The sequence below is a fragment of the Bufo gargarizans genome, chromosome 5 (assembly GCF_014858855.1).
Source record: "Bufo gargarizans isolate SCDJY-AF-19 chromosome 5, ASM1485885v1, whole genome shotgun sequence".
Classification (NCBI taxonomy): domain Eukaryota; kingdom Metazoa; phylum Chordata; class Amphibia; order Anura; family Bufonidae; genus Bufo; species Bufo gargarizans.
In genome coordinates this window covers 448,243,197-448,266,058 of record NC_058084.1, presented here as the reverse complement: position 1 = coordinate 448,266,058, position 22,862 = coordinate 448,243,197, and the positions used below count along the sequence as shown (strand labels likewise).

Here is a 22,862-nt window from a genome sequence, read left to right as displayed (position 1 = left end):
TGGCATAGTACTACTGAAACAAAAAAGCAAAACAGCCAAAAATGTTAAAACATTTCTATGAATTTCTATGAATATTGAGTTTAGCCCCTTCCCAACCAGCGCCGTGTACAGTGCAGCGGGATGTGACTAGCTGTCCAGTGTGCCCGCTTGATCAGTGGCAGGGGCACAGCTGTTGCTGATGTATTGTAATGAATTGTAGATTGGATCAGACCCCCAAAAGTTGAAGTCCCGGAGTGGGACAAAATAAAAAGTAAGAAAATAAAGTGTTGTACATAGTAAAAAATTAAAGTTTCAATTAAGTCATATAAAATTGTATAAAATAGGAAAAAAAGAAAAATATACATATTAGGCATTGCCTAGTCTGTAATGACTGGCTTTATAAAATTATCACATGAACTTTTTTGTCAAGTGAATGCCGTAAAAAAAAAAGTTAATAATAAGTATGCAATTTTTTGGTCACCTTGCCTCACAAAAAGCGTAGTACCAAGCGATCAAAAAGTTGTTTGTACCCCAAAATGGTTCCAATCAAACCATCTTCTCATCCTGCAATTGCCTGAAAAATTTAAAAAAATATATGGCTTTCAGAAAAAGACATATTAGGTATCACCACATCCATAACAACCTTCTCTAAAAAAATATCACATAATCTACCCTGCCAGTTGAAAGCTTTAAAAATAAATAAAAACTTTGTAAGAACAGTCATTTTTTGTCACAATACCTTACGAAATGCATAATATCGAGCGATCAAAAAGTCGTATGAACCGAAAAAGGTGCCAATGAAAGCATCACCTCATCCTACAAAAAAATTTGCCCCTACATAAGACAATAAAAATAAAAAATAAAAATTATGGCTTTCAGAAAATGGCAATGCAAAAACATGATAGTGGTAAATGTAAAAGTGGTAAAATGTAAAAAATAAATAAAAAATCTCTGAAATCGCACTGACCAGCGGAATAAAGATAACATTTTTCCTGTATGGTGTATGCTGCAATAACAAAACACAAAAAGTAATTGTTGTATTTTGTTATCCTGCTTCCCAAAAAACGAAATAAAAAGTGATCAAACTTTTGCATATGCCCCAAAATAGAACCACAAAAAATAAATCTGTAAAGAATAAATCAAGGCCACTGGACGTACTGTAGATTTCTTGAAAACGTTTCACTCGTTCTTCCACATAGAGAAAAACTTATGTTTATAAAAAAAATGTGTATTGGTACCTCAGATACTGTTCCATTACAACATGGTGCCCGTAAACCAATCCTTCAAAATTAGAGTTGAGCAGACACCTGGATGTTCGGGTTCGACGGGTTCGGCTGAATTTCACAAAAAAGTTCGAGTTCAGGACCCGAACTTGACCCCGAACCCCATTGAAGTCAATGGGGACCCGAACTTTTGAGCACTAAAATGGCTCTAAAAATGTCACAGAAAGGGCTAGAGGGCTGCAAATGCCAGCAAAATGTGGTTAAGAGCATGGCAAGTGCTCTGCAAACAAATGTGGATAGGGAAATGACTTCAAATAACATAAAATAAGTAAAAATTAAAAATAATAATCTTGATCTAAGAGGACAAGGTCCATATGGAGTAGGAGGTTGAGAAGGTGGTGGAGGAGGAGGAGGTAGCCTACACTGCTTTTTTGTTTTAAATTTTTTATTTATTTTTTTAAATTAGGGTACACCCCAAAACATTGGGAAATATAACCTGTGATAACCCCCTCCAGTCGTGCTAAACACATGTTTAGACAATACACTGGCTGCAGGGCAGGCCAGCACCTCCAAGGCGTAAAGGGCAAGCTCAGGCCATGTGCCCTATTTGAAGACCCAGAAGTTGCAGGGGGCAGAACCAACAGTCAGTTTGTGTAGGTATGTGCAAACATACTGCTCCACCATGTCGCACGTCCCTGTGATGTTCATGATGCAATTGGATATCTGCTCTATCAACTTTCGATGTTCTTTTCTGTGCCTACCATGTTGATGACGGTTAGCGGCGAATCAGGGTTCCACCCCGGAAAGGGAGCGTCAGAAAGAAAGACCACATCCAAGGGAGATCAATGCATGGAATTTAATTATGATCAAGCGAATATGTGGGAAAAGCTATTAAAACGAAAGAATTGAAGAAAAGGAGGGGGCACGCGGCAATTACCCACTCCCAACTCGGGGAGGTAGTGACGATAAATAACAATACAGTACTCTTAAGATGCCCTGTTATTTGAATGATTAATAAAAAATTATAGGGAATGTCACTGTGGTATTTTGGATTTGGAAACGTTAGCCATGAGAGGCCCTGCTGCCGCTTTGTTGACTCTAGATAACTTCTGCCTTATCGCAAGTCCCTGTGGCGTCCACCATCCATTTGGATATCTTCTCTATCAACTTTCGATGTTCTTTTCTGAGCCTACCATGTTGATCTTTGTTATCAGCGAATCAGGGTTCCACGCCAGAGAGGGAGTGTGAGAAAAAGAGAGCACATCCAATGGAGATAAATAGATTACATTTTTTGGGGATCGAGCGGAAATATGGGGAAAATTATTAAAGCGCAAATATGGAAGAAATAATTGAAGCGCAAATGTGGGAAAAATTATTAAAGCGCAAGTGTGTGACAAATTATTGAAGCACAAATGTGGGACAACTTGTTAAAGTTTAAGCATTGAATGAAAGGAGGTGGCGCGCATCAATTAAAGAAGAATTTCTGAAATTTTATTCCGTCACCTATGCAGAGCAGGGGTTTATTCACATCCAAAATTGTAAAAATATGAACCCAAGAATGTAACAGAGAAATTATTGAAATGTATTAACCTGTCTACTTGGTAGAGCAGGGGTCTATGACAGAATTTTTTTTGTTTAATATCACCCGAAAGTGTAAAAGAAAAAGTAGTGAAATTTTTTAAGCTGTCAACTAGGTAGAGGAAGGGTATATTACACCCCAAAATTGGTTAATTTCACCTGAAAATGTAACAGACAAATTTGTGAATTTTTTTTAACCTGTCTACTAGGTATAGCAGTGGTACATCACACCCAAAAATTGGTGAATTTCGCCCGAAAATGTAGCAGACAAAGTAGTGAAATGACATCAAATAAAATAAAATACGTACAAATAAAAAAAAAATAGATTTATGAGGTGGAGTTCCAAATGGAGTAGGAGTTTGAGGAGGCGGTGGACGTAGCTGTGTAGGTGGAAGAGGACAAGCTAACCAACACTGTTTTTTGGTTTTAATAATTTTTTTTTAAAAATAGGGTACACTCCAAAAGAGTGTGAAATATCCAAAATACAAGAATGAGCAATTGCGATGTAGTATAACAATGGCTGGTTAAAGGGAGTCTGTCACCACATTTTAGCATGTTAGACCATTAAAATAGGGTTATGTGATCCAGCCAGAACATAAAAACGGTACCTTTGTGGTAGAAAACGGACTTTTCAATTTGCAGAAAACGAAGTTATAAGATTATTTTCTGAGCCCTCTCAAGTGCCCAGGGCGGTCTCTCAATCCTCGGAGCCCCAGGCTGGCACCTCCTAAACGGCTGATAACTCCGCCCTCCGTGCGCCTCTGCCCGCCCGTTTACTCCCCTCCCCTGTCCCTTTCCACTGCGGCTGTGCGGTACAAATCGTAGCGGGCGCATGCGCAATAGGTATTGCGATGCCCTGCCAGGAGCGGGCATCGCATTGCGCATGCGCCCGCTACGATTTGTACCGCACAGCCACAGTGGACAGGCGGCTGCGCTTGTCTGTGATAACGCTCCCTGCCATGCTAAACACACGTTCAGATAATACACTGGTTGCAGGGCAGGCCAGCACCTCCAAGGCGTAAAGGGCAAGCTCAGGCCATGTGCCCAATTTGGAGACTCAGAAATTGAAGGGGGCAGAACCGTCAATAAGTACGTGTAGGCGTGTGCACACATACTGCTCCACCATGTTGGTTAAATGCTGCCTCCTGCTAAGACATTCCATATAAGCTGGTGGTGCTGGTTGTTGTGGAGTGCTGACAAAGCTTTTCCACATTTCGTCCATGCTAACCCTGCCTTCTGAGGTGCTGGCGGTGCTCCAGCTGCATTGGCGACCTCCTCCTCTGCCTTCGCCTTGTGCTTCCCTCTGTCAGGTGGGAATGCCACCAGCAGCGCGTCTACCAGCATGCGCTTGTACTCGCGCATCTTACGATCACCTCCCCAGTGAGGGAATTAAGGACGGTACGTTGTCCTTGTAATGGGGATCCAGCAGCATGGCCACCCAGTAGTCAGCACAAGTTAGAATGTGGGAAACTCGGCGGTCATAGCGGAGACACTGCAGCATGTAATTGCTCATGTGTGTCAGGCTGCCCAGAGGCAACAAAAAGCTGTCCTCTGTGGGAGGTGTATTGTCTGTGTCCTCTGCATCCCCCCATCCACGCACCAGTGATGGCCATGAGCTGGTCTGGGTGCCACCATGCTGTGGACATGGTTCCTCCATCTCCTCCTCCTCATCCTCCACCTCGTCATCCTCCAGAACTGTGCCCTGGCTGGACAATTGTGTACCTGGCGTTTGTGGGTGTAGAAACCCACCCTCGGAGCCACTTGTGAATAACTGGCCGGAAACCCTACGAAATGATCCCTCTTCCTCCTCCTGTGCCACATCCTCTTCCGTCATCACCAGCAGCGTTTTTTCAAGGAGGCATAGAAGTGGGATAGTAACGCTGAGAACGGCGTTATCAACACTGGCCATGTTGGTGGAGTACTCGAGACACAGCGCAACAAGGAACACAGGTCTCGCACGGAGGCCCAGTCATTGGTGGTGAAGTGGTGCTGTTCTGCCGAGCGACTCACCCGTGAGTGCTGCAGCTGAAACTCCACTATCGCCTGCTGCTGCTCGCACAGTCTGGCCAGCATGTGCAAGGCGGAGTTCCACCTTGTGGGCACGTCGCATATGAGGCGGTGAGCGGGAAGGCCGGCGTTACGCTGCAGCGGTGACAGGCGAGCAGCAGCAGGGTGAGAACGCCGAAAGCGCGCACAGATGTCCCGCACTCTATGCAGCAGCTCTGACATATCGGGGTAATTTTTAAGGAATCTCTGCACCACCAAATTCAGAACATGCACCAGGCAAGGGATGTGCATCAAACCGGCTAGTCTCAGAGCTGCTACGAGATTTTGCACATTATCGCACACTACCAGGCCGCCAAACAGATTCGTTTTAAAACTGCCCGCTGTCGTTTACCTCTGGCTGTGCTGAAGTTGGTGGTGAAGGTGTTATGCTGACCGGATGAGGAGCCGGTAGAGGATGAGGAAGTGGAATAGCAGGAAGAAGCAACAGGAGGCAAACTGAAGCGGTGGTGGAAGGACATGCGCCAAACTGCTATCCACCTCAGGCCCAGCCGCCACTGCATTTACCCAGTGTGCTGTTATGGAGATATAAGGTCCCTGACCGTGCTTACTGGTCGACGTATCCGTAGTGAGGTGCACCTTGCCACAGATGGCGTTGCGCAGTGCACACCTGATTTTGTCCCCCACTTGGTTGTGCAGAGAAGGGATGGCTCGCCTTTAAAAGTCTCTGTCTCAACCAGACGGAATGACAGCATTTCAAAGGCCAGTAATTTTTAAATGCTGGTATTCAGGGCCAGGGATCGTGGGTGGGTAGGGGGGTACTTTCTCTTTGCGGGGTGGCAGGTGGCACTGTCACTCCAGAGGTGGATGAAGAGGCCGAGACTGCAGCAGAAGAGCAAGCAGGAGGAGCCGGAGACCTTTTTTGGTTTTTGAGGTGTCTACCCCACTGCAGCTTGTGCTTTGCACTTAAATGCCTGGTCATGCAGGTTGTGCTCAGGTTGAGAACGTTTATGCCTCGCTTCAGGCTCTGATTGCACAGCGTGCAAACCACTCGTGTCTTGTCGTCAGCACATTGTCTGGCTGGCTTTGGTGTACTCGGTCTCTTGCTGTGGTGGGCAGTAGCAGGCATACTGTCTAGGGGACGGCCGCTTCGCTTTTGCACCCTGCTCCCTCTTCTGCTGTGCTGGTGGCTCTGTGCGACCACTGCCTCTTCCTCCGAACTACTTAGGTTACACGCATGACCTTGATTCCATGTGTGGTCGAGGACCTCATCGTCCTCCACATCATCTTCCACCCAGTCTTCACCTCTGCCCTCCTTGTCAGTCTGCACACTTCCGAAAGCCCCAGCAGTTGGCACCTGTGTTTTGTTATCATCCGAGACGTGCTGCGATGGTCCTCCCATGTACTCATCTTGAAACATAAGTGGTTGGGCATCGGTGCACTCAATCTCTTCCACTTCTAACAGAGTCATCAAAAAGCAGAAGAGACTGCTGCATGACTTGGGGCTCAGACTGCTTTGCTGATTTGCAAGGGGGTGAGGTAAAAGAATGATGGACATCGGCTGCAGATGCCAACTCTGATCTTTTAGCAGGAGACTGGGTGGGAGACAATGTGAAGGCACTGGGGGCACTGTCAGCAACCCAATCTACTATAGTTTGTACTTGTTCTGGTCTCACCATTCGTAGACCCGCATTCGGCCCGACCAAATACCGCTGCAGGTTCTGTCGCTTACTCACACCTGAGGAAGGGGTTTCACTTGTGCGTGTAGCTGGTACGATCGACCACGTCCTCTCCCTGCAACAGGAGCTCCAACAGCAGCACCACGACCTGGGCCACGTCCCTTATTTGACGCTCTCCTTATATTTCTCAAATTTAGGATCTTGCCCTAAATGGGTGTTTAATTAATAGCAAAATAGAATGACAGTATGTAAAGGTTTTATCTCACACGTACAGATGCAGACTAGGCCGCAATTAAAGTTTTTTTGTCCAAAATGGCTGTTTTTCAAATAACTGAATAGAACCACAGTATCTAAAGTGTTTATCTCACAATGACATATGCAGGAAAGGCTGCAAAATTTATTATTTTGCCAAAAATTGGTGTTTGTTTAATAACTGAATATGACAGCAGTATATAACCCTTTAATTTCACACATGCTGATGCTGCAAGGGCTGTAAAATAGTGTTTTTAAAAACCCAGAAAATTATAGCTCTATTTCTAGCTTAAATTTCACACTGACTAATCCTGCAAAGGCACCAAATGTTGAAAATTGCCAAAAATGGGCATTTTTTCAAAGCCAGATTATTATTGCAGTATTTCAATCTTGGATTTAAATGTCACTAAAGCACAGATGCAGTGCTTATGCACTGAGCTTGCATAAAATGGCCGCCGCCGCCGCCCACCTAATTAACAGACGGATAAAAGTTGTTTTTCTCTGGCACTGGGCCCAGGGCAGGGTAAAAAGATTGAGCACTGCACCCACACAACTATATCTATGTAGATCGCTGAGTTCAATTGGAGTTCTGATAACAGATTCTGTCCTATTCTCTCCCTCACAGCAGCATCCTCTCCTTACACTAAGCACAGCAGAGTGACCTGCAGCGCTACGTGACTCCAGATTATATAGAGGCTGGGTCTCATGTTGCACTGGCCAATCACAGCCATGCCATTAGTAGTCATGGCTGTGATGGCTTATAAGGTCAGACAGTTAAACACTTGTTGATTGGCTGCTCTGCAGCCTTTCAAAAAGCGCTAAGAAATCGCTGAACACCGAACACAAACTTTTACTGAAATGTTTGGGGTTAAAAAATCCTAAAATTCAGTACGAACCCGAACTTTACAGTTCGGGTTTGCTCAACCCTATTCAAAATATGTACTGCAAAAGCCATATGGCGCTCCTTACCTTCTGAGTTCTGCAGTGTTCCCCTACAACAGTTTACAATCACATATGGGGTGTTGCTGTATTCAGGAGCAAATGGGTATTTTGTGAAAATGAAGAATTTGGGGCTATTTTCCATTTTCACAGCCAAGTGTTTCTAAACTCTGTAAAATGCTTTTGAGGTCAAAATGCTCAGTACACCCCTTATTAAATTCCTTGAGGGTATAGTTTCCAAACTGGGGTCACTTTTTGGGGTTTTTCACTGTATTGGTAGCTCAGGGTCTCTTTAAATACTGCATGGTGCCCAAAAACGATTTCAACAAAATCTGCCCTCCAAAAACCATATGACGCTCCTTCCTTTTTGACCACTGCCATGTGCCCATAGAGCAGTTTATGACCACATATAAGGGTGTTTCTGTAAACTGCAGAATCAGGGTAATAAATATTGAGGTTTATTTTGCTTTTAACCCTTGGTGTGTTGAAGGAAAATGGATTAACAAGAAAAAACATAGAAAATCTGCAAAAAAGTGAAAAAAAAACTTTTGAGATGTCACCTTCATTTTCCTTTAGCTGTTCTGAAACATCTCAAGAGTTAACAAAGTTTGTAACATCAGTTTTGAATAATTTGAGGGTTTTAGTTTCTAAAATGGGATAATTTATGGGTGGTTACTATTACGTAAGCCCCTCAAAATCACTTTAGAACTGAATTGGTGCTTTAAAAAAAAAACAGCATGGGAAATTTTCTTACAAATATGAAAAATTGCTTTGAATATTCTAAGCCTTCTAATGTAATAAAAAAATGTAATGACATTTTAAAAATGATAAAGTAGACATATGGGGAATGTTGACTGATAACTTTTTAATAAGGTATTACTATCTGTCTTAAAAGTAGAGAATTTCAAATTTAGAAAATTGTGAATTGTTCAAAATTTTTGGTAATTTTTGAATTTTATTTATAAATAAAGGAAAAAAAATATTGACTCAAATTTACTGTTAACATGAAGTACAATGTGAAATAAAATATACTGGGCTCCCACTCCTGTGCGTCTCATAATTGTATCTTTATGAAGTACAATGTGTCACCAGAAAAACTGTCTCAGAATACGTTAGATAAGTAAAACCAAGCATATACAACAAAACTTTACATTTTAAAGTGAAGGAGTGCTGGCTTTTTTCACATTTTGGATTTGTTTTACTTTGCAGGCCCATCAGATGTCTGTACACCAAGAAAGATTTATTGACGTAACTGATAATAATTCAAAAGGATCAGTAAACACATAAGGGGTTTTGCGGTTTTATCTATTGAATATATTCTATTACACTGATGGATTAATTTATTTTTAATGCTGAAATATAAAATAAGTGAGTATTCTAATCTTAAAACGACCCTGTGGTTCAAGAAAAAAATTCACATGAACTAGAGAGTGAACAGTGTACTTTCATGGTGGCTTTTCATCTTTTCAACTACAGATACGCCAATTCCCAGTCTTCTCTTCTGTCATCCCAGATAACCACACATCATCTTACACTACCTGATGCACACTGTGCATTTGGTAATCCAAGACACTTCCTTATTGTCCAGCGCTGCTTTCGAATTGGCCAGCTCTGCTCTCGTGAGCAGTTCTGGCCAATCTGAGGGCAGCAGGAAGTGTCTTGGATTACAGGTAGTCTGTGAAGCATTTTAGCCATCTTGAATGACAGAAGATGAGGCTGGAAATGTGTGAATCTGCAGCTAAAAGATGAAAATGAGTTCACCAGATTAAGTATTCAGTTTGGTATGTATTAGTGTTGGTAGATTCAGATTCATCCTTTTCATTTTGGTGCTTTCACTAAACAATATAAATTCCTGATTGTACCTTCATTACACAGTATTGGCTCCCCTATGGTCAAATGAAGATGGCTGCCAGTAATGCAAGGCTATGTGAGTCTCGCCCATGAGCTGTTACTGTAAGTACCAGTGCATGCCGAACAGTCAAAGAATCCAGGTTCAGATTCATTCTGCAATACAGTTTGGCATGTACTTACAGTAACAGTGCATGTGCAAGACTCACATAGTCTCTTTTTACTGGTAGCCATCTTCATTCGGCCGTAGTGGAGCCAGTGCTGTATAATGAAGGTACAGTGATCAGGAACTCATAATGTTTAGTGAAAGCACCAACAACATTCTGATTCGTCCAAAGCAGGTTGAACCAGAATCTACTAACACTAGTATGTACACATGCATACCATTATGACAGGTTTGATAAGTGCATTAATTTGTCTCTAATATGTGCTCAAAGAAAGGTGTCATAGTAATAAAACCCATGAGCCCACAAAGATTGTGAATACAGCATCCTAAAAGAGAGTCATAAAATGTGATTCACCAAGATCATGGCATCTAAGATCAATATTTTAGAGTTTGATCATATATATATTTTAAAAAAAATTGTCCGCCATGGTCATCTTGCTTGAAGATACAGCGCGGAATCTTGTGCGGCGCATGATGACATCATCACGTCAGCTGGCGTGGTGACGTCATATGTCATTGCACACAAGATTTCACGCTGGTTCTTCAAGCAAGATGGCCAGGGCATTGCAGCAAATCGAAATTTTCCTGAAATTTGAATCGAAGTACACTTTTTTAACTTCAATTAGCTTAAAGGGAACCTGTCACCAGGATTTTGGGTATAGAGCTGAGGACATGGGTTGCTAGATCGCCACTAGCACATCCGCAATACCCAGTCCCCATAGCTCTGTGTGCTTTTATTGTGTAAAAAAAACTGATTTGATACATATGCAAATTAACATAAAAGAGTCATATCTTACTTGTGTGACCAGAGAAGAGTCATATTTTCAAGCTGTGACTCATCTCAGGTTAATTTGCATATGTATAAAATCATTTTATTTACACAATAAAAGCACACAGAGCTATGGGGACTGGGTATTGCAGATGTGCTAGTGACCATCTAGCAACCCATGTCCTCAGCTCTATACCCAAAATCCAGGTGACAGGTTCCCTTTAACCCTATTTATAAAGAATAAATAAGTGTTGCTAGGGGTAATTTCTTTGGGGATAAATCAAACTGAGGACTTGCCCTGGTTTCTTTCTTTATCAGGTACCAGATACGATACCAAAATGCCTGAGTGCTAGGCTCCTAGTTTATCGAGAAATTGTTCTGCATTATAGTACTATATGTCATTTGATGTCTTTTTTCTATTATTCAAACATTCTACCATTTTTGTTATGCTAAACTATGTCTAATAAGTTCTGTCTTGTGTCCTTAAACTAATTAATGTGCCAAACTTGGCACATATAATGCTACTGTTAAGGCAGATAATTGTCCACAGAACATTATTTAATTAAAGGGGTTATCCTATAATGAATGTAAAAAGTGAAAATAAGACATCATATAGTACATGAGAACCTCTTTATAACAAAGCTAGAGCCAGCCCTGTACCTCACATGGATTCAGAGATCTCTGCATTAATTTTACCAGTTGTGCTGCTAGATTTACATCATGCTGGCAGGTTAGGGGCATGCCCTTTCTGCTGACATCATAGGGTGTGTCCTTTCTGCTGCAGCTCTCTCCCTATTACAGCTCAAGAGGCAGTTGAAGGACGGAACTTAGCATGTGTTTGTCACAACCAGACAGCTGAGAAGCTCTGACAGAGGCCTTTCAGAACCTCCTCCTTGAATTTCTGTGTTGTGGTATTCAGCTCCTCCTCTCGTCAGCCTCTCTCAGCTGTCATGTCTTAATTGCTTCCCTTTAAATGCCTCCCCAGAATGCTTTTCTGGGCGGCTTATATTACTTCCTGGAGTGTGTGTGCACGCTGATCTGTCCTCCTGTTTGCTTCAAAGCTAAGTGTACTTTTATATGTTAATATCTGTTTGCTGGATCCCAGATGACCCTGACTCCCTCCGTGTCTTGTGTAGGGAGCCGGTGGTCGTGTCCCCTCACTATAGTAGGGTGCTCAGGGCTTTATAATCAAGGTTCGTGGATATGCAAACCTCCACCATTAGGATCTTTGCATAGGCTGAGCAGCCAGGGAAAGTGCCAGGTCTTCTGCAGGGGTCTCCCTTGGTTCCTTAGTTTTTGGATCCAGCGAGTCGTTTATACATGTTGCTTTGCCTTGTTACCTGTACACATTCCGTGACATTATAAGCCGCCAAAACCGTCTTAAGCATGGATCCGGTTTCACTTTTGGCTGAACGCTTCCAGGGTCTTTCATTGGAGGTAGCTGACCTCCGTAAGACTTTGTCTCAGCTTCAAGTGACCGGTTCAGCTTGCGTTCATGGAGCTTGTTCTGAGCCTAAGATCTCGCTCCCGGATACGTTCTCCGGGGGTAGTGAGAATTTTGTGCGTTTTAGAGAGGCTTGCAAACTCCATTTTCGCCTTCTTCCCCATTCTTCTGGTGATGAGGAACGGAGGGTGGGGATCATTATATCGCTGCTCAGGGGTAACGCTCAGTCCTGGGCCTTTTCGCTGCCGGAGGGGGCACGGCCCCTCCGTTCAGTGGATGAATTCTTTTTAGCCCTGGGTCAGATATATGATGATCCAGATCGTATTGCTCTGGCGGAGTCTAGACTACGTCTCCTATGCCAGGGTAAACAATCCGCAGAAATATACTGCTCAGAATTTCGGAGTTGGGCAGCTGATACTGGTTGGAATGATGCTGCACTCCGAAGTCAATTTTGCCATGGTCTTTCAGAGGGATTGAAAGATGCATTTGCCTTTCATGAAAGGCCTATTTCTTTGGACTCTGCTATGTCTCAGGCCGTTCGTATTGACAGGCGTCTTAGAGAGAGAGGAGAGATCTCTCTTTCCTGTCATACTCGGTCCCAGGACTGTGCAGCGGTCCCATTCTCTGCGCAGGGGTCTCAGTCGCTGTCAGCCCCTTCTGAGCAGGAGCCCATGCAGCTGGGGTTGATTGCTTCTGACAATAGAAGATTCAGCCCGCATGAGAGGGTTTGTTTTTGTTGTGGAGGTATTAATCATTTGGCAAATATTTGTCCCTCTAGGAGATTCAGGCAGTTCTCTGGGTATAATAAAGAAACAAAGAGGAAAAAATCTTTGAAAAATGTTCCGTCTGTTACTATTGGCAGGATTGAGGCGGAAATTGAAGATTTTCCGTTTGCTTGTAGTTCCCGTTTTGTCCTGCCGGCTAGGGTGGCGCTAGAGAGCAAGAACATTTTTTGTGAGATTTTTGTGGATAGTGGAGCAGCGGTCAATCTCATTGATAATCACTTTGCGATAACTCATGGTTTCCAGGTGTGCGCTTTGAGAAAGGATATACCTGTGTTTTCTATCGATTCCGCTCCACTTTCTCAGAAGTCATTAAAGGGCATAGTTCACAATATCCGTTTAATTGTGAGTGATGCTCATGTTGAGGATGTGTCATGTTTCGTCCTTAGCGGTTTGCCGACTCCTCTAGTGTTGGGGCTACCCTGGCTCACTAAACATAACCCCACCATTGATTGGCAAGCGAGGCAAATAAATGGTTGGAGTGACTTTTGCAGAGAGAATTGCCTCACGACATCTGTTTCTGAGGTTGCTACTAAGACTGTACCATCTTTTCTCTCTGAATTTTCGGATGTCTTCTCTGAGAGTGGAGTTCAGGATTTGCCCCCGCACAGGGAGTACGATTGCCCTATTAATCTCATCCCAGACGCCAAGCTGCCTAAATCTTGTTTATACAATCTTTCCCAACCTGAGAGGATCGCTATGCGTACTTATATCTCTGAGAGTCTGAGAAAGGGACACATACGACCCTCAAAGTCACCTGTTGCCGCTGGTTTTTTCTTTGTTAAGAAAAAAGATGGTTCTTTAAGACCTTGTCTGGATTTCAGGGAGCTGAACAATATCACAATTCGTGACCCTTATCCGCTTCCTCTGATCCCGGACCTGTTTAACCAGGTTGTTGGGGCTAAAGTCTTTTCCAAATTAGATTTAAGAGGGGCATACAACCTGGTCAGGGTCAGAGAAGGGGACGAATGGAAGACGGCCTTCAATACCCCTGAGGGCCATTTTGAGAATTTGGTTATGCCTTTTGGTTTGATGAATGCCCCAGCCGTTTTTCAGCATTTCGTGAACAGCATTTTTTATCATTTGATGGGAAAATTTGTATTGGTGTATTTGGATGACATTTTGATTTTTTCTCCCGATTTCAAAACTCATAAGGAACATTTACGTCAGGTTTTGCTCATCCTGCGGGAGAATAAATTATATGCGAAACTGGAAAAATGTGTGTTTGCGGTTCCAGAAATTCAATTTCTGGGGTTTCTTCTCTCCGCTTCTGGTTTTCGCATGGACCCCGAGAAGGTCCGCGCTGTGCTTGAGTGGGAGCTTCCTGAGAATCAAAAGGCGCTGATGCGTTTTTTGGGCTTTGCCAATTATTACAGGAAGTTCATTTTGAATTATTCTTCTATTGTTAAACCACTCACTGATATGACCAGAAAGGGGGTAGATTTTTCTTCTTGGTCAGTAGAGGCGCGTAAGGCCTTTTCTGATATCAAGGAAAATTTTGCTTCCGCTCCCATCTTGGTGCAACCTGATGTTTCTTTACCCTTCATAGTTGAGGTTGATGCTTCTGAGGTGGGTGTGGGGGCGGTCTTGTCTCAGGGTTCCTCTCCTGCCAATTGGCGACCGTGTGCCTTTTTCTCAAGAAAACTCTCCTCCGCGGAGAGAAATTACGATGTGGGAGATAGGGAATTGTTGGCCATCAAGTTGGCTTTTGAGGAATGGCGCCATTGGCTAGAGGGAGCCAGACACCCTATTACCGTATTTACTGACCATAAAAATCTGGCCTACTTGGAGTCAGCCAAGCGTCTGAACCCGAGACAGGCCAGATGGTCGTTGTTCTTTTCTAGGTTTAATTTTGTTGTCACGTTCCGCCCTGGAGTTAAGAATGTGAAGGCAGATGCCCTGTCACGTTGTTTTCCGGGAGGCGGGAATTTTGAAGACCCGGGTCCCATTTTGGCTGAAGGTGTGGTGGTCTCTGCTCTTTTTCCTGAATTGGAGGCAGAGGTGCAGGCAGCCCAGTCAGAGGCTCCTGATCTTTGTCCTCCTGGGAGGTTGTTTGTGCCTCTCGCTTTAAGACACAAGATTTTTAAAGAACACCACGATACGGTCCTTGCTGGGCACCCGGGGGTAAGAGCCACACTGGATCTCATCGCTCGGAGATTCTGGAGGCCTGCGCTTCGTAAGTCGGTTGAGGGTTTTGTGGCAGCCTGCGAGACTTGCGCTCGTGCCAAAGTCCCTCATTCACGGCCATCAGGTCCTCTCCTTCCCTTACCCATTCCTTCCCGTCCTTGGACACATCTGTCCATGGACTTTATCACGGACCTGCCTCGTTCCTCGGGGAAGACTGTGATTCTGGTGGTGGTGGACCGTTTTAGCAAAATGGTGCATTTCATCCCTTTTCCTGGTTTGCCCAATGCTAAGACGCTGGCGCAGGCATTTGTTGATCACATTGTCAAGTTGCACGGTATTCCTTCAGACATAGTCTCTGATAGGGGCACGCAGTTTGTTTCCAGACTCTGGAAGGCTTTCTGTTCTCGCTTGGGGGTTCGGTTGTCATTCTCTTCTGCTTTCCACCCGCAGTCGAATGGCCAGACAGAGCGCGTCAATCAGAATCTGGAGACATATCTGCGTTGTTTTGTGGCGGAGAATCAAGAGGATTGGTGTTCTTTTTTGTCCCTTGCTGAGTTTGCTTTAAATAACCGTCGTCAGGAGTCCTCTGATAAGTCACCATTTTTTGGTGCATATGGGTTTCATCCACAGTTTGGGACTTTCTCGGGAGAGGGGTCTTCTGGTTTACCTGATGAGGACAGATTCTCCTCGTCTTTGTCATCTATTTGGCAAAAGATTCAAGATAATCTAAAGAGCATGAGTGAGAGATATAAGCGTGTGGCTGATAAGAGACGTGTGCTTGGTCCGGACCTGAATGTTGGTGATCTGGTGTGGTTGTCTACCAAGAATATCAAATTGAAGGTTCCCTCCTGGAAGTTGGGTCCTAGGTTTATTGGGCCTTACAAAATCCTGTCTGTCATCAATCCTGTTGCATACCGTCTTGATCTTCCTCAGACTTGGAAGATCCATAATGTTTTTCATAAGTCCTTATTGAAACCTTATGTTCAACCCATTGTACCCTCGCCTTTGCCTCCTCCTCCGATTATGGTTGATGGGAATCTTGAATTTCAGGTCTCTAGGATTGTGGATTCTCGTCTTGTCCGCGGTTCTCTTCAGTACCTTGTTCAGTGGGAGGGGTATGGTCCTGAGGAGAGGATGTGGGTCCCAGTGACGGACATTAAGGCCTCTCGTCTCATCAGGGCTTTCCATAGGTCCCATCCTGAGAAGGTGGGTTCTGAGTGTCCGGAGTCCACTCGTAGAGGGAGGGGTACTGTCACAACCAGACAGCTGAGAAGCTCTGACAGAGGCCTTTCAGAACCTCCTCCTTGAATTTCTGTGTTGTGGTATTCAGCTCCTCCTCTCGTCAGCCTCTCTCAGCTGTCATGTCTTAATTGCTTCCCTTTAAATGCCTCCCCAGAATGCTTTTCTGGGCGGCTTATATTACTTCCTGGAGTGTGTGTGCACGCTGATCTGTCCTCCTGTTTGCTTCAAAGCTAAGTGTACTTTTATATGTTAATATCTGTTTGCTGGATCCCAGATGACCCTGACTCCCTCCGTGTCTTGTGTAGGGAGCCGGTGGTCGTGTCCCCTCACTATAGTAGGGTGCTCAGGGCTTTATAGTCAAGGTTCGTGGATATGCAAACCTCCACCATTAGGATCTTTGCATAGGCTGAGCAGCCAGGGAAAGTGCCAGGTCTTCTGCAGGGGTCTCCCTTGGTTCCTTAGTTTTTGGATCCAGCGAGTCGTTTATACATGTTGCTTTGCCTTGTTACCTGTACACATTCCGTGACAGTGTTTCCACCACAGCGAGAACGACACTACATTTTTAATTACATACAATTACAAAAGTATTTAGATCCAGGTGCTAGTTTGAAAACAGCAGAATAGTTTTCATTGGACAACACCTTTAATGGAAAATCTTGTACGTGAAGTTTAGTGAGAGACTAACTGAAGTTTGTTTTCTTTATTATTACGTTCACCATGGTTATAACACTCACCTCCAGGAAATTTGCATCCTATGCCAACTATGGCTATTTGATCTTCTTCCATCCTGACAATCCTTTACCTCTGAAAGATAAATTGGTGGGTAAGTAGTTGGTGGGCATGTACTCTGATGAAAAATTAAATTTAACATCTTTTTAAGGTTGAACATTCTGTGCTTATTCATATCATTCAAAGCTCAGTTTTTTGGATACAAAGCTCCAAATCTGGTCACAAACATGCACTTTCTAGATAAAATAGATTGCCATCTAAGTAGAAAGTAGTGACCTGTCTCTTGTCAAAAGATAAAACTTTATAATTTTATGTGTCATTTTGGTTGATTTAGGTTTGATCTTCTATTGGGTTATTCAATATGGCATCAAAATGTGCACATTTATCTAGTTCACCTGCTGCGCCATTTATACTTAATCTGCTCTGTTATACAAACACTTACTGTCTATCAGACTTAGCGTGAACAGGCAGTCGAATATATAGGCGCCTTTACCTAGTTCATCTGCTGAGCCATCTTTTCTGTTTTACATAGACTTACTGTATATCAGACTGGGCGTCAACAGGCAGTATAATATATAGGTGTGCTTGTCTAGTTCACCTGTTGCACCACTTATACTTAATCTGTTCTGTTATACATAGACTTAATGTGCATCCGACTCAGCGTCAACCAGCAGTCTAATATATAGGCATGTTTATCTAGTTCAACTGCTGTGCTATTCATACCTAGTTACATAGTTACATAACTGATTCAATTACTGTACACTATGGCCAACAGACAGTTGCCTGGGCCCTCAAAAGGAACAGGCAATGGCGAAAATGTTGTTGTAGCTGAAACAAGTAGCAGCAGAAGAAGAGGTGGTGATAGCTGCAGCAACAGGCCAGAGCTGCCACTGTACTGGAATGGTTGACTCACTCTTCAACATCATCTCAGGTCACAACAGATACAAACAGCCAGGAATCAGTGGGTTCCTCTAACACCAGACTTAGTTAGCATGGCCCAGGAACAACCTCTGTGCTGTTACCTGCCCTGAACCTGCCTCTTGCTTTTGGTGCACCTTCTGCTCAGGATCTAATGCATGCTGTCGGCTCTGCTCCACTTTTCAGCGAGAACGAGCTTGGGCCAGCACAGACTTGGTGGAGAGGTCCACTGTGTTCCCCCTTAGGGGTGCAACTAGTGATTATGACATTCGAGTGGAAGCATGTGTTACCAGCGGTTAGGGACATGGCCATGAGACTGGGGAGGATGATATAAGTGAAGAACAGACAGTAGTGGATGATGATGTAACTAATTGCACGTGTGAGCCGGGTAAAGAGTGGGCATCATCATCATCTTCATCAGGTGGTGAGGGTGGCAGCTGACCCGTAAGACAGCAGCAGGGTGGCAGCGTGCCGAAGAGCCAGCACAATTGAAGCAGTGGGAGATCTGCAGCCAAATGTGCCTGGGGTAGGCCGCCTACAACTAAGGTGCCTACCTGTCAGGAAACAACTATCTGTGAACGGGTTCAAAAAGGCAGTGGCAGGCAGTCAGCATGGTTGTTGGGGTAAAATACCATACTCTGCAATGTGGGATTTTTTTATCAAGTCGCTGGAGGAAGTTAGCGTGGCAGTATGCAGGATATATGGGCAAAAGGTGAAGCTCGGTCAGGGTGCTAATGTTGGCACATTAGCCCTGTGCAGCAACCACTGTGGCCTGCCCCCTTTCTCCAGCAGTCAGGGCTCCTCAACCTCAGCAGAATTAAGCAGTCGTTTCTTTCCTTTTGTCTATTGGTCCTGATTAGAGTTGAGATAATTTTTCAAGTCCGAACGGGCCGGTTCGCCGAATTTTATGAAAAAATTTGGTTCAATCTGAATTTATTTGCGATGAATCGCATAAAAAAAATGCTATTTCCTGGGTGCAGAGAGCCTTTATAGTGGTGTAGAACACTGTGAGTTGCAGTAACATGCATAGGGAGTCTGCTTTGGTAGTGAAATAATACTGTGAGTCAGTATGACATGTAGATGACAGGCGTTGCTCTTAGAATCCTTGCACACCTCACTTATTTGGACAGTCATGGGGCCAAACCTGACCAAATAAGCATAGTAGGAAGTATAAACTCAGCCTTACAATTCCATGTTAGCGCCAAGAAGAAGCACACTCCTTTTACACTGTCGTCAGCTGATTCCACATAGATGTCTACAGAACCTGTTCTATTAAAATCTTATACAAGTCGAGCCCCCCAACAGAGTGGGTTTGTGTTGACGTCACTGATTATTTTGCCCTTCCTCTAATCTGTGGAGCATCCGCCTTCACTCGGTCAGCATTTGGTCAGTAATCCATCAGTATTGCTAATGCCAAACAAAACAGGAGTGGATCCAAAACAGAGATGACACGTGAATTAAATATTTGCAGGTCTTCTGTGTTTTATACCCACTCCTGCTTTTGGCTACCTAATCACAAGCCAATTCTGATGGGGCCATACAGGCCTTACAGCTGCTACACAGACAGGATCAGTTGTGCGTCTCATTTTTCCTTCCTTCTGACAGATCCGAAGAAGGGTCAAATAAATGATGATGTCAGCCAGGCCGAAAGGCAAAATAGTGGTCCAGTCATGAAGTGGAGAGGGTGGGAACAGCATGAGAAGTCCACAGAGTGGCTGTATGACATAGTGGTGAGGTGGAAGCAGCCTGAGTAGACCACAAAGTGGCCCAATGACAATGTGGAGGTGGCAGCAGCATCAGGAGGCCACATAGTGGCACAATAACAGAGTGTGGAGGTGGCAGCAGCATTAGGAGGAGGCCACAGAGTGGCACAATGACTTTGTGGAGTTGGCTGCAGCATCAGGAGGCCACAGTGCGGCAAGGTGACATAGTGTGGAGGTGGCAGCAGCATGAGGATACCACAGAATGGCAAGGTAACATAGTGTGGAGGTGGCAGCAGCATCAGGAGTCTACAGAGGGAAAGGTGAGATAGTATGGAGGTGGCAGCAGCATCAGGTGACCACAGAGTGGTAAGGTGACATAGTGTGGAGGTGGCAGCAACATCAAGAGGCCACAGAGTATCAAAGTGACATAGTGTGGAGGTGGCAGCAGCATCAGGAGGCCACAGAGTGGCAAGGCTACATAGTGTGGAAGTGGTAGCAGCATCAGGAGACCAGAGAGTGGCAAGGTGACATAGTGTGGAGGGGAGATGGCAACAGCATCAGGAGACCACAGAGTGGCAAGGTGACATAGTGTGGAGGTGGCAGCAGCATCAGGAGACCACAGAGTGACCTGGTTAAAGAGTGGGGAGGTGGATGGCAATACCAGTACCAGCTGAAGATGGTGGGTGAAAGAAGGACCGCTTGGCATCAGATGTGTGGTATCAGGCGGGTGGCAGCATCACAATAGTAGCTAAGGCAGGTAGCCAGAATAAACCGGTGTCTTTTATCAAAGTGTTGGTGTGGCACCATGGATGATCTAGTCTGATGCATCAGGCATTGGTGGGTGGAAATCCTGGATGATCCACACCTGATTAATCTTGACAAAGGTCAGTCTCTCCACATTTTGGGTGGACAGGAGAGTTCTTCTTGGGGTAACTATGGCCCCCGCACCAAACACCCGCTCTGATGCCACACTACTGGCTGGGAAGGGCAGCTTTTCTGGGCAAACTCGACCAGTTGCGGCCACAAGTCCAGTTTAGCTGCCCAGTAGTCCAGCGGATCTTCAATGTGGGGTGGCAGGGTGCTGTCCAAGTATGCCACCACCTGCTGGTTCAGGTTCTGCTCCAGGTCTACATGCTGCTGCTGGTGAGTAGTTTCTTCACTAGGCAGGTGAAGAAAGCTGCTCATCAGTGACTCTAGACTCAGGCTGCTGCTGATGGAGCTGGTACTGCTCCTGCCATTCCACCCCTCCCCAGTAGCCATGGCAGTGGAACGTCAGCACAGAGGGCCCCCCGGTCAGACCTGCGAGAGGATGGAAGATGGCGCAGATAGGCAGTGGCCAACTCACTATATCGGATGTCTCTATAGTAGTTAAATTTGTCCTCCCTCTCAGTGGGTGCAAAAAAGGGCCCAATTTTGGACCGATAGCGAGGGTCCAACAAGGTGGAGAGCCAGAAGTCATCCCTCTGCTGAATGGTGACAATTTCACTGTCACTACGCAGGCAAGTGAGCATGCATCAGGTCATTTGTGCAAGTGACTCAGAGGGACTCCCTGCCTCCATCTCCACTGCATTCTGCCAAGGTGTGTCTGGGTCCTCTGCCTCCTCTTCCTCATCGCCTGTAGCTCCTCTGGCTGCTCCTGCTCCTCCTCTCCTGTCACCTGTGTAGAAAAACCACCCATTTCGATACACATTGCTTTTCCTCCAATGTTTTTCTCCTCCCCCAGTTCAGCCCCCACAGGGCTCATGTGGCCGTGAGATGTAGGCACCACGTCTCCAGTCCCCTGACCAGCCAGATTTACCAGCATCTGTTCCAAGACATGAAGCAGTGGAATCACATTGTTCATTCCGAAGTTCTGGCGACTGACAAATAACGAGGCCTCCTCAAAGGGCCTGAGCAAAAGGCAGGTGTTACGCATGAGCTGCCACTGGCTGAAATCGAAGTTACACAGGGGAGTACTCCTGTCCGCTTGGATCATCAAGAAATCGTTTCTCTGTTCGTACAGTCAGTCAAACATATGGAGGGTGGAATTCCAACTGGTGGAAACATCGCATATCAGCCTATGTTGGGGGGATGCCATTCTGCCGCTTCAGCTCAAGGAGGGTGTGTTTTGCGGTGTACGAGTGGCTGAAGTGCATGCAAAGATTCCTGGCCATTTTTAGGATGTCTTGCAGATGGGTGGAAGACTTCATGAACCGCTTAACAACCAGATTGAACACGTGTGCCATACAGGGAGCATGGCTCAGTCCTCCTTGATGCAGCGCCGACACCATGTTCTTCCGGTTGTCGGTCACCATGGTTCCGATTTTCAGTTGTCAAGGAGAAAGCCAGGATTCGATTTCTTGATGAAGGATACAGAGCAATTCACCTCTGTGTGACTCCATTCGCCCAGGCAAACAAGGTGCAGAACAGCGTGACACCGCCCTGCCCTGCACATGTGGTATGCTGGAGGGGCACTGTGAATTGTCCCTGCAGTGGAGGCTGAGGACACGGTGGAGGAAGAAGAGGCAGAGGCGGACATTGTCGCAGGACCAACGGCGTGACAACGTGGAAGCGGAAGCGGTGTCACCTGGCCAAGTTGCAGGTGTGGCTGTGCAGGAACTATTATCACCCAGTAGGCCGTAAAGGACATGTATTGTTCCTTACCGTAGTTACAGCTCCACATGTCAGCGCTGCCGTGCACTTTGGCAGGCACCGACAGGCTCACCTTCTGTTCTACATGTGTGTGCAGGGCTGGTACTGCCTTTTTGGCAAAAAAATGACTGCTTGGGACTCTCTACCTCGGCTTGTCACAAGCCATCAGTTATCTGAAAGGTGCACCACTCTTCCACCACTTTGAAAGGGAGGGACTGCAGCACCAGCAACTTGGCCAGGAGCACATTCAGCTTCTCCGCCATTGGATGAGTGCACACATACTGTTGTCTCTTGGCAATCTGTTTGTTGATCGATTGCCTAAGCAATGACTGACGAGGAGCAGGAGCATCAGGACTGGTAGCTGATGGGAAGTACAGACAGCTCCCTTCGGCTGAGTTGGTGGAGCCTTGACTGCCTGAAAACGGCTGCGTGCCACTGGGTGATGCAGCCAGTAGCGTACATACAGGGGTTGCTGTTGGGACCAGGCCCGGCACTCCAGGGGGCCTGGCCGCCTGTGGACCCCCCAGGCTGCTGGCAGGGGCCCTGCTGTACTCACATGTAATGGAGCTCTCTGATGGGGCCCAGCATGAAATACAGTGGCAATTTTGGGCCCCATCAGAGCGCTCCATGTATAATATGGGGGCGGGGGGCGGGGGGGGGGGGGGGGGGGGGGCGCACTGACTCACCCGGCCAGGCAGTTCCGTTTCCATAGTGAAGCAGGGAAACCTCTCTGCTCCCTGCTTCACTGATCTTCAGAGCTCAGGAGCTCCCCCTGCTGGCCCCACATCGCGCTGCTGGCTGTGGGAGGAGAGCTGAAAGCCCAGGAATCTGCCTCCTGTCACCAGGGAA

General features: G+C 45.5%; 1 protein-coding gene across 2 annotated transcripts in view; it reads right to left on the bottom strand.

Moving 5' to 3' along the window:
* LOC122938599 (highly reducing polyketide synthase PKS6-like) overlaps positions 1-16,830 on the bottom strand; it is a 71,001-nt gene extending 54,171 nt beyond the window's left edge. Inside the window, exon 1 of one of the 2 annotated variants that reach the window (XM_044294227.1) lies at positions 16,767-16,830. In XM_044294227.1, the coding sequence (XP_044150162.1) occupies positions 16,767-16,818 (52 nt within the window). In that variant the 5' untranslated portion in view covers positions 16,819-16,830. The remainder of the gene's footprint in view (positions 1-16,766) is intronic. The other variant, XM_044294228.1, reaches the window with a different exon arrangement.
* Positions 16,831-22,862: the final 6,032 nt, after the last annotated feature.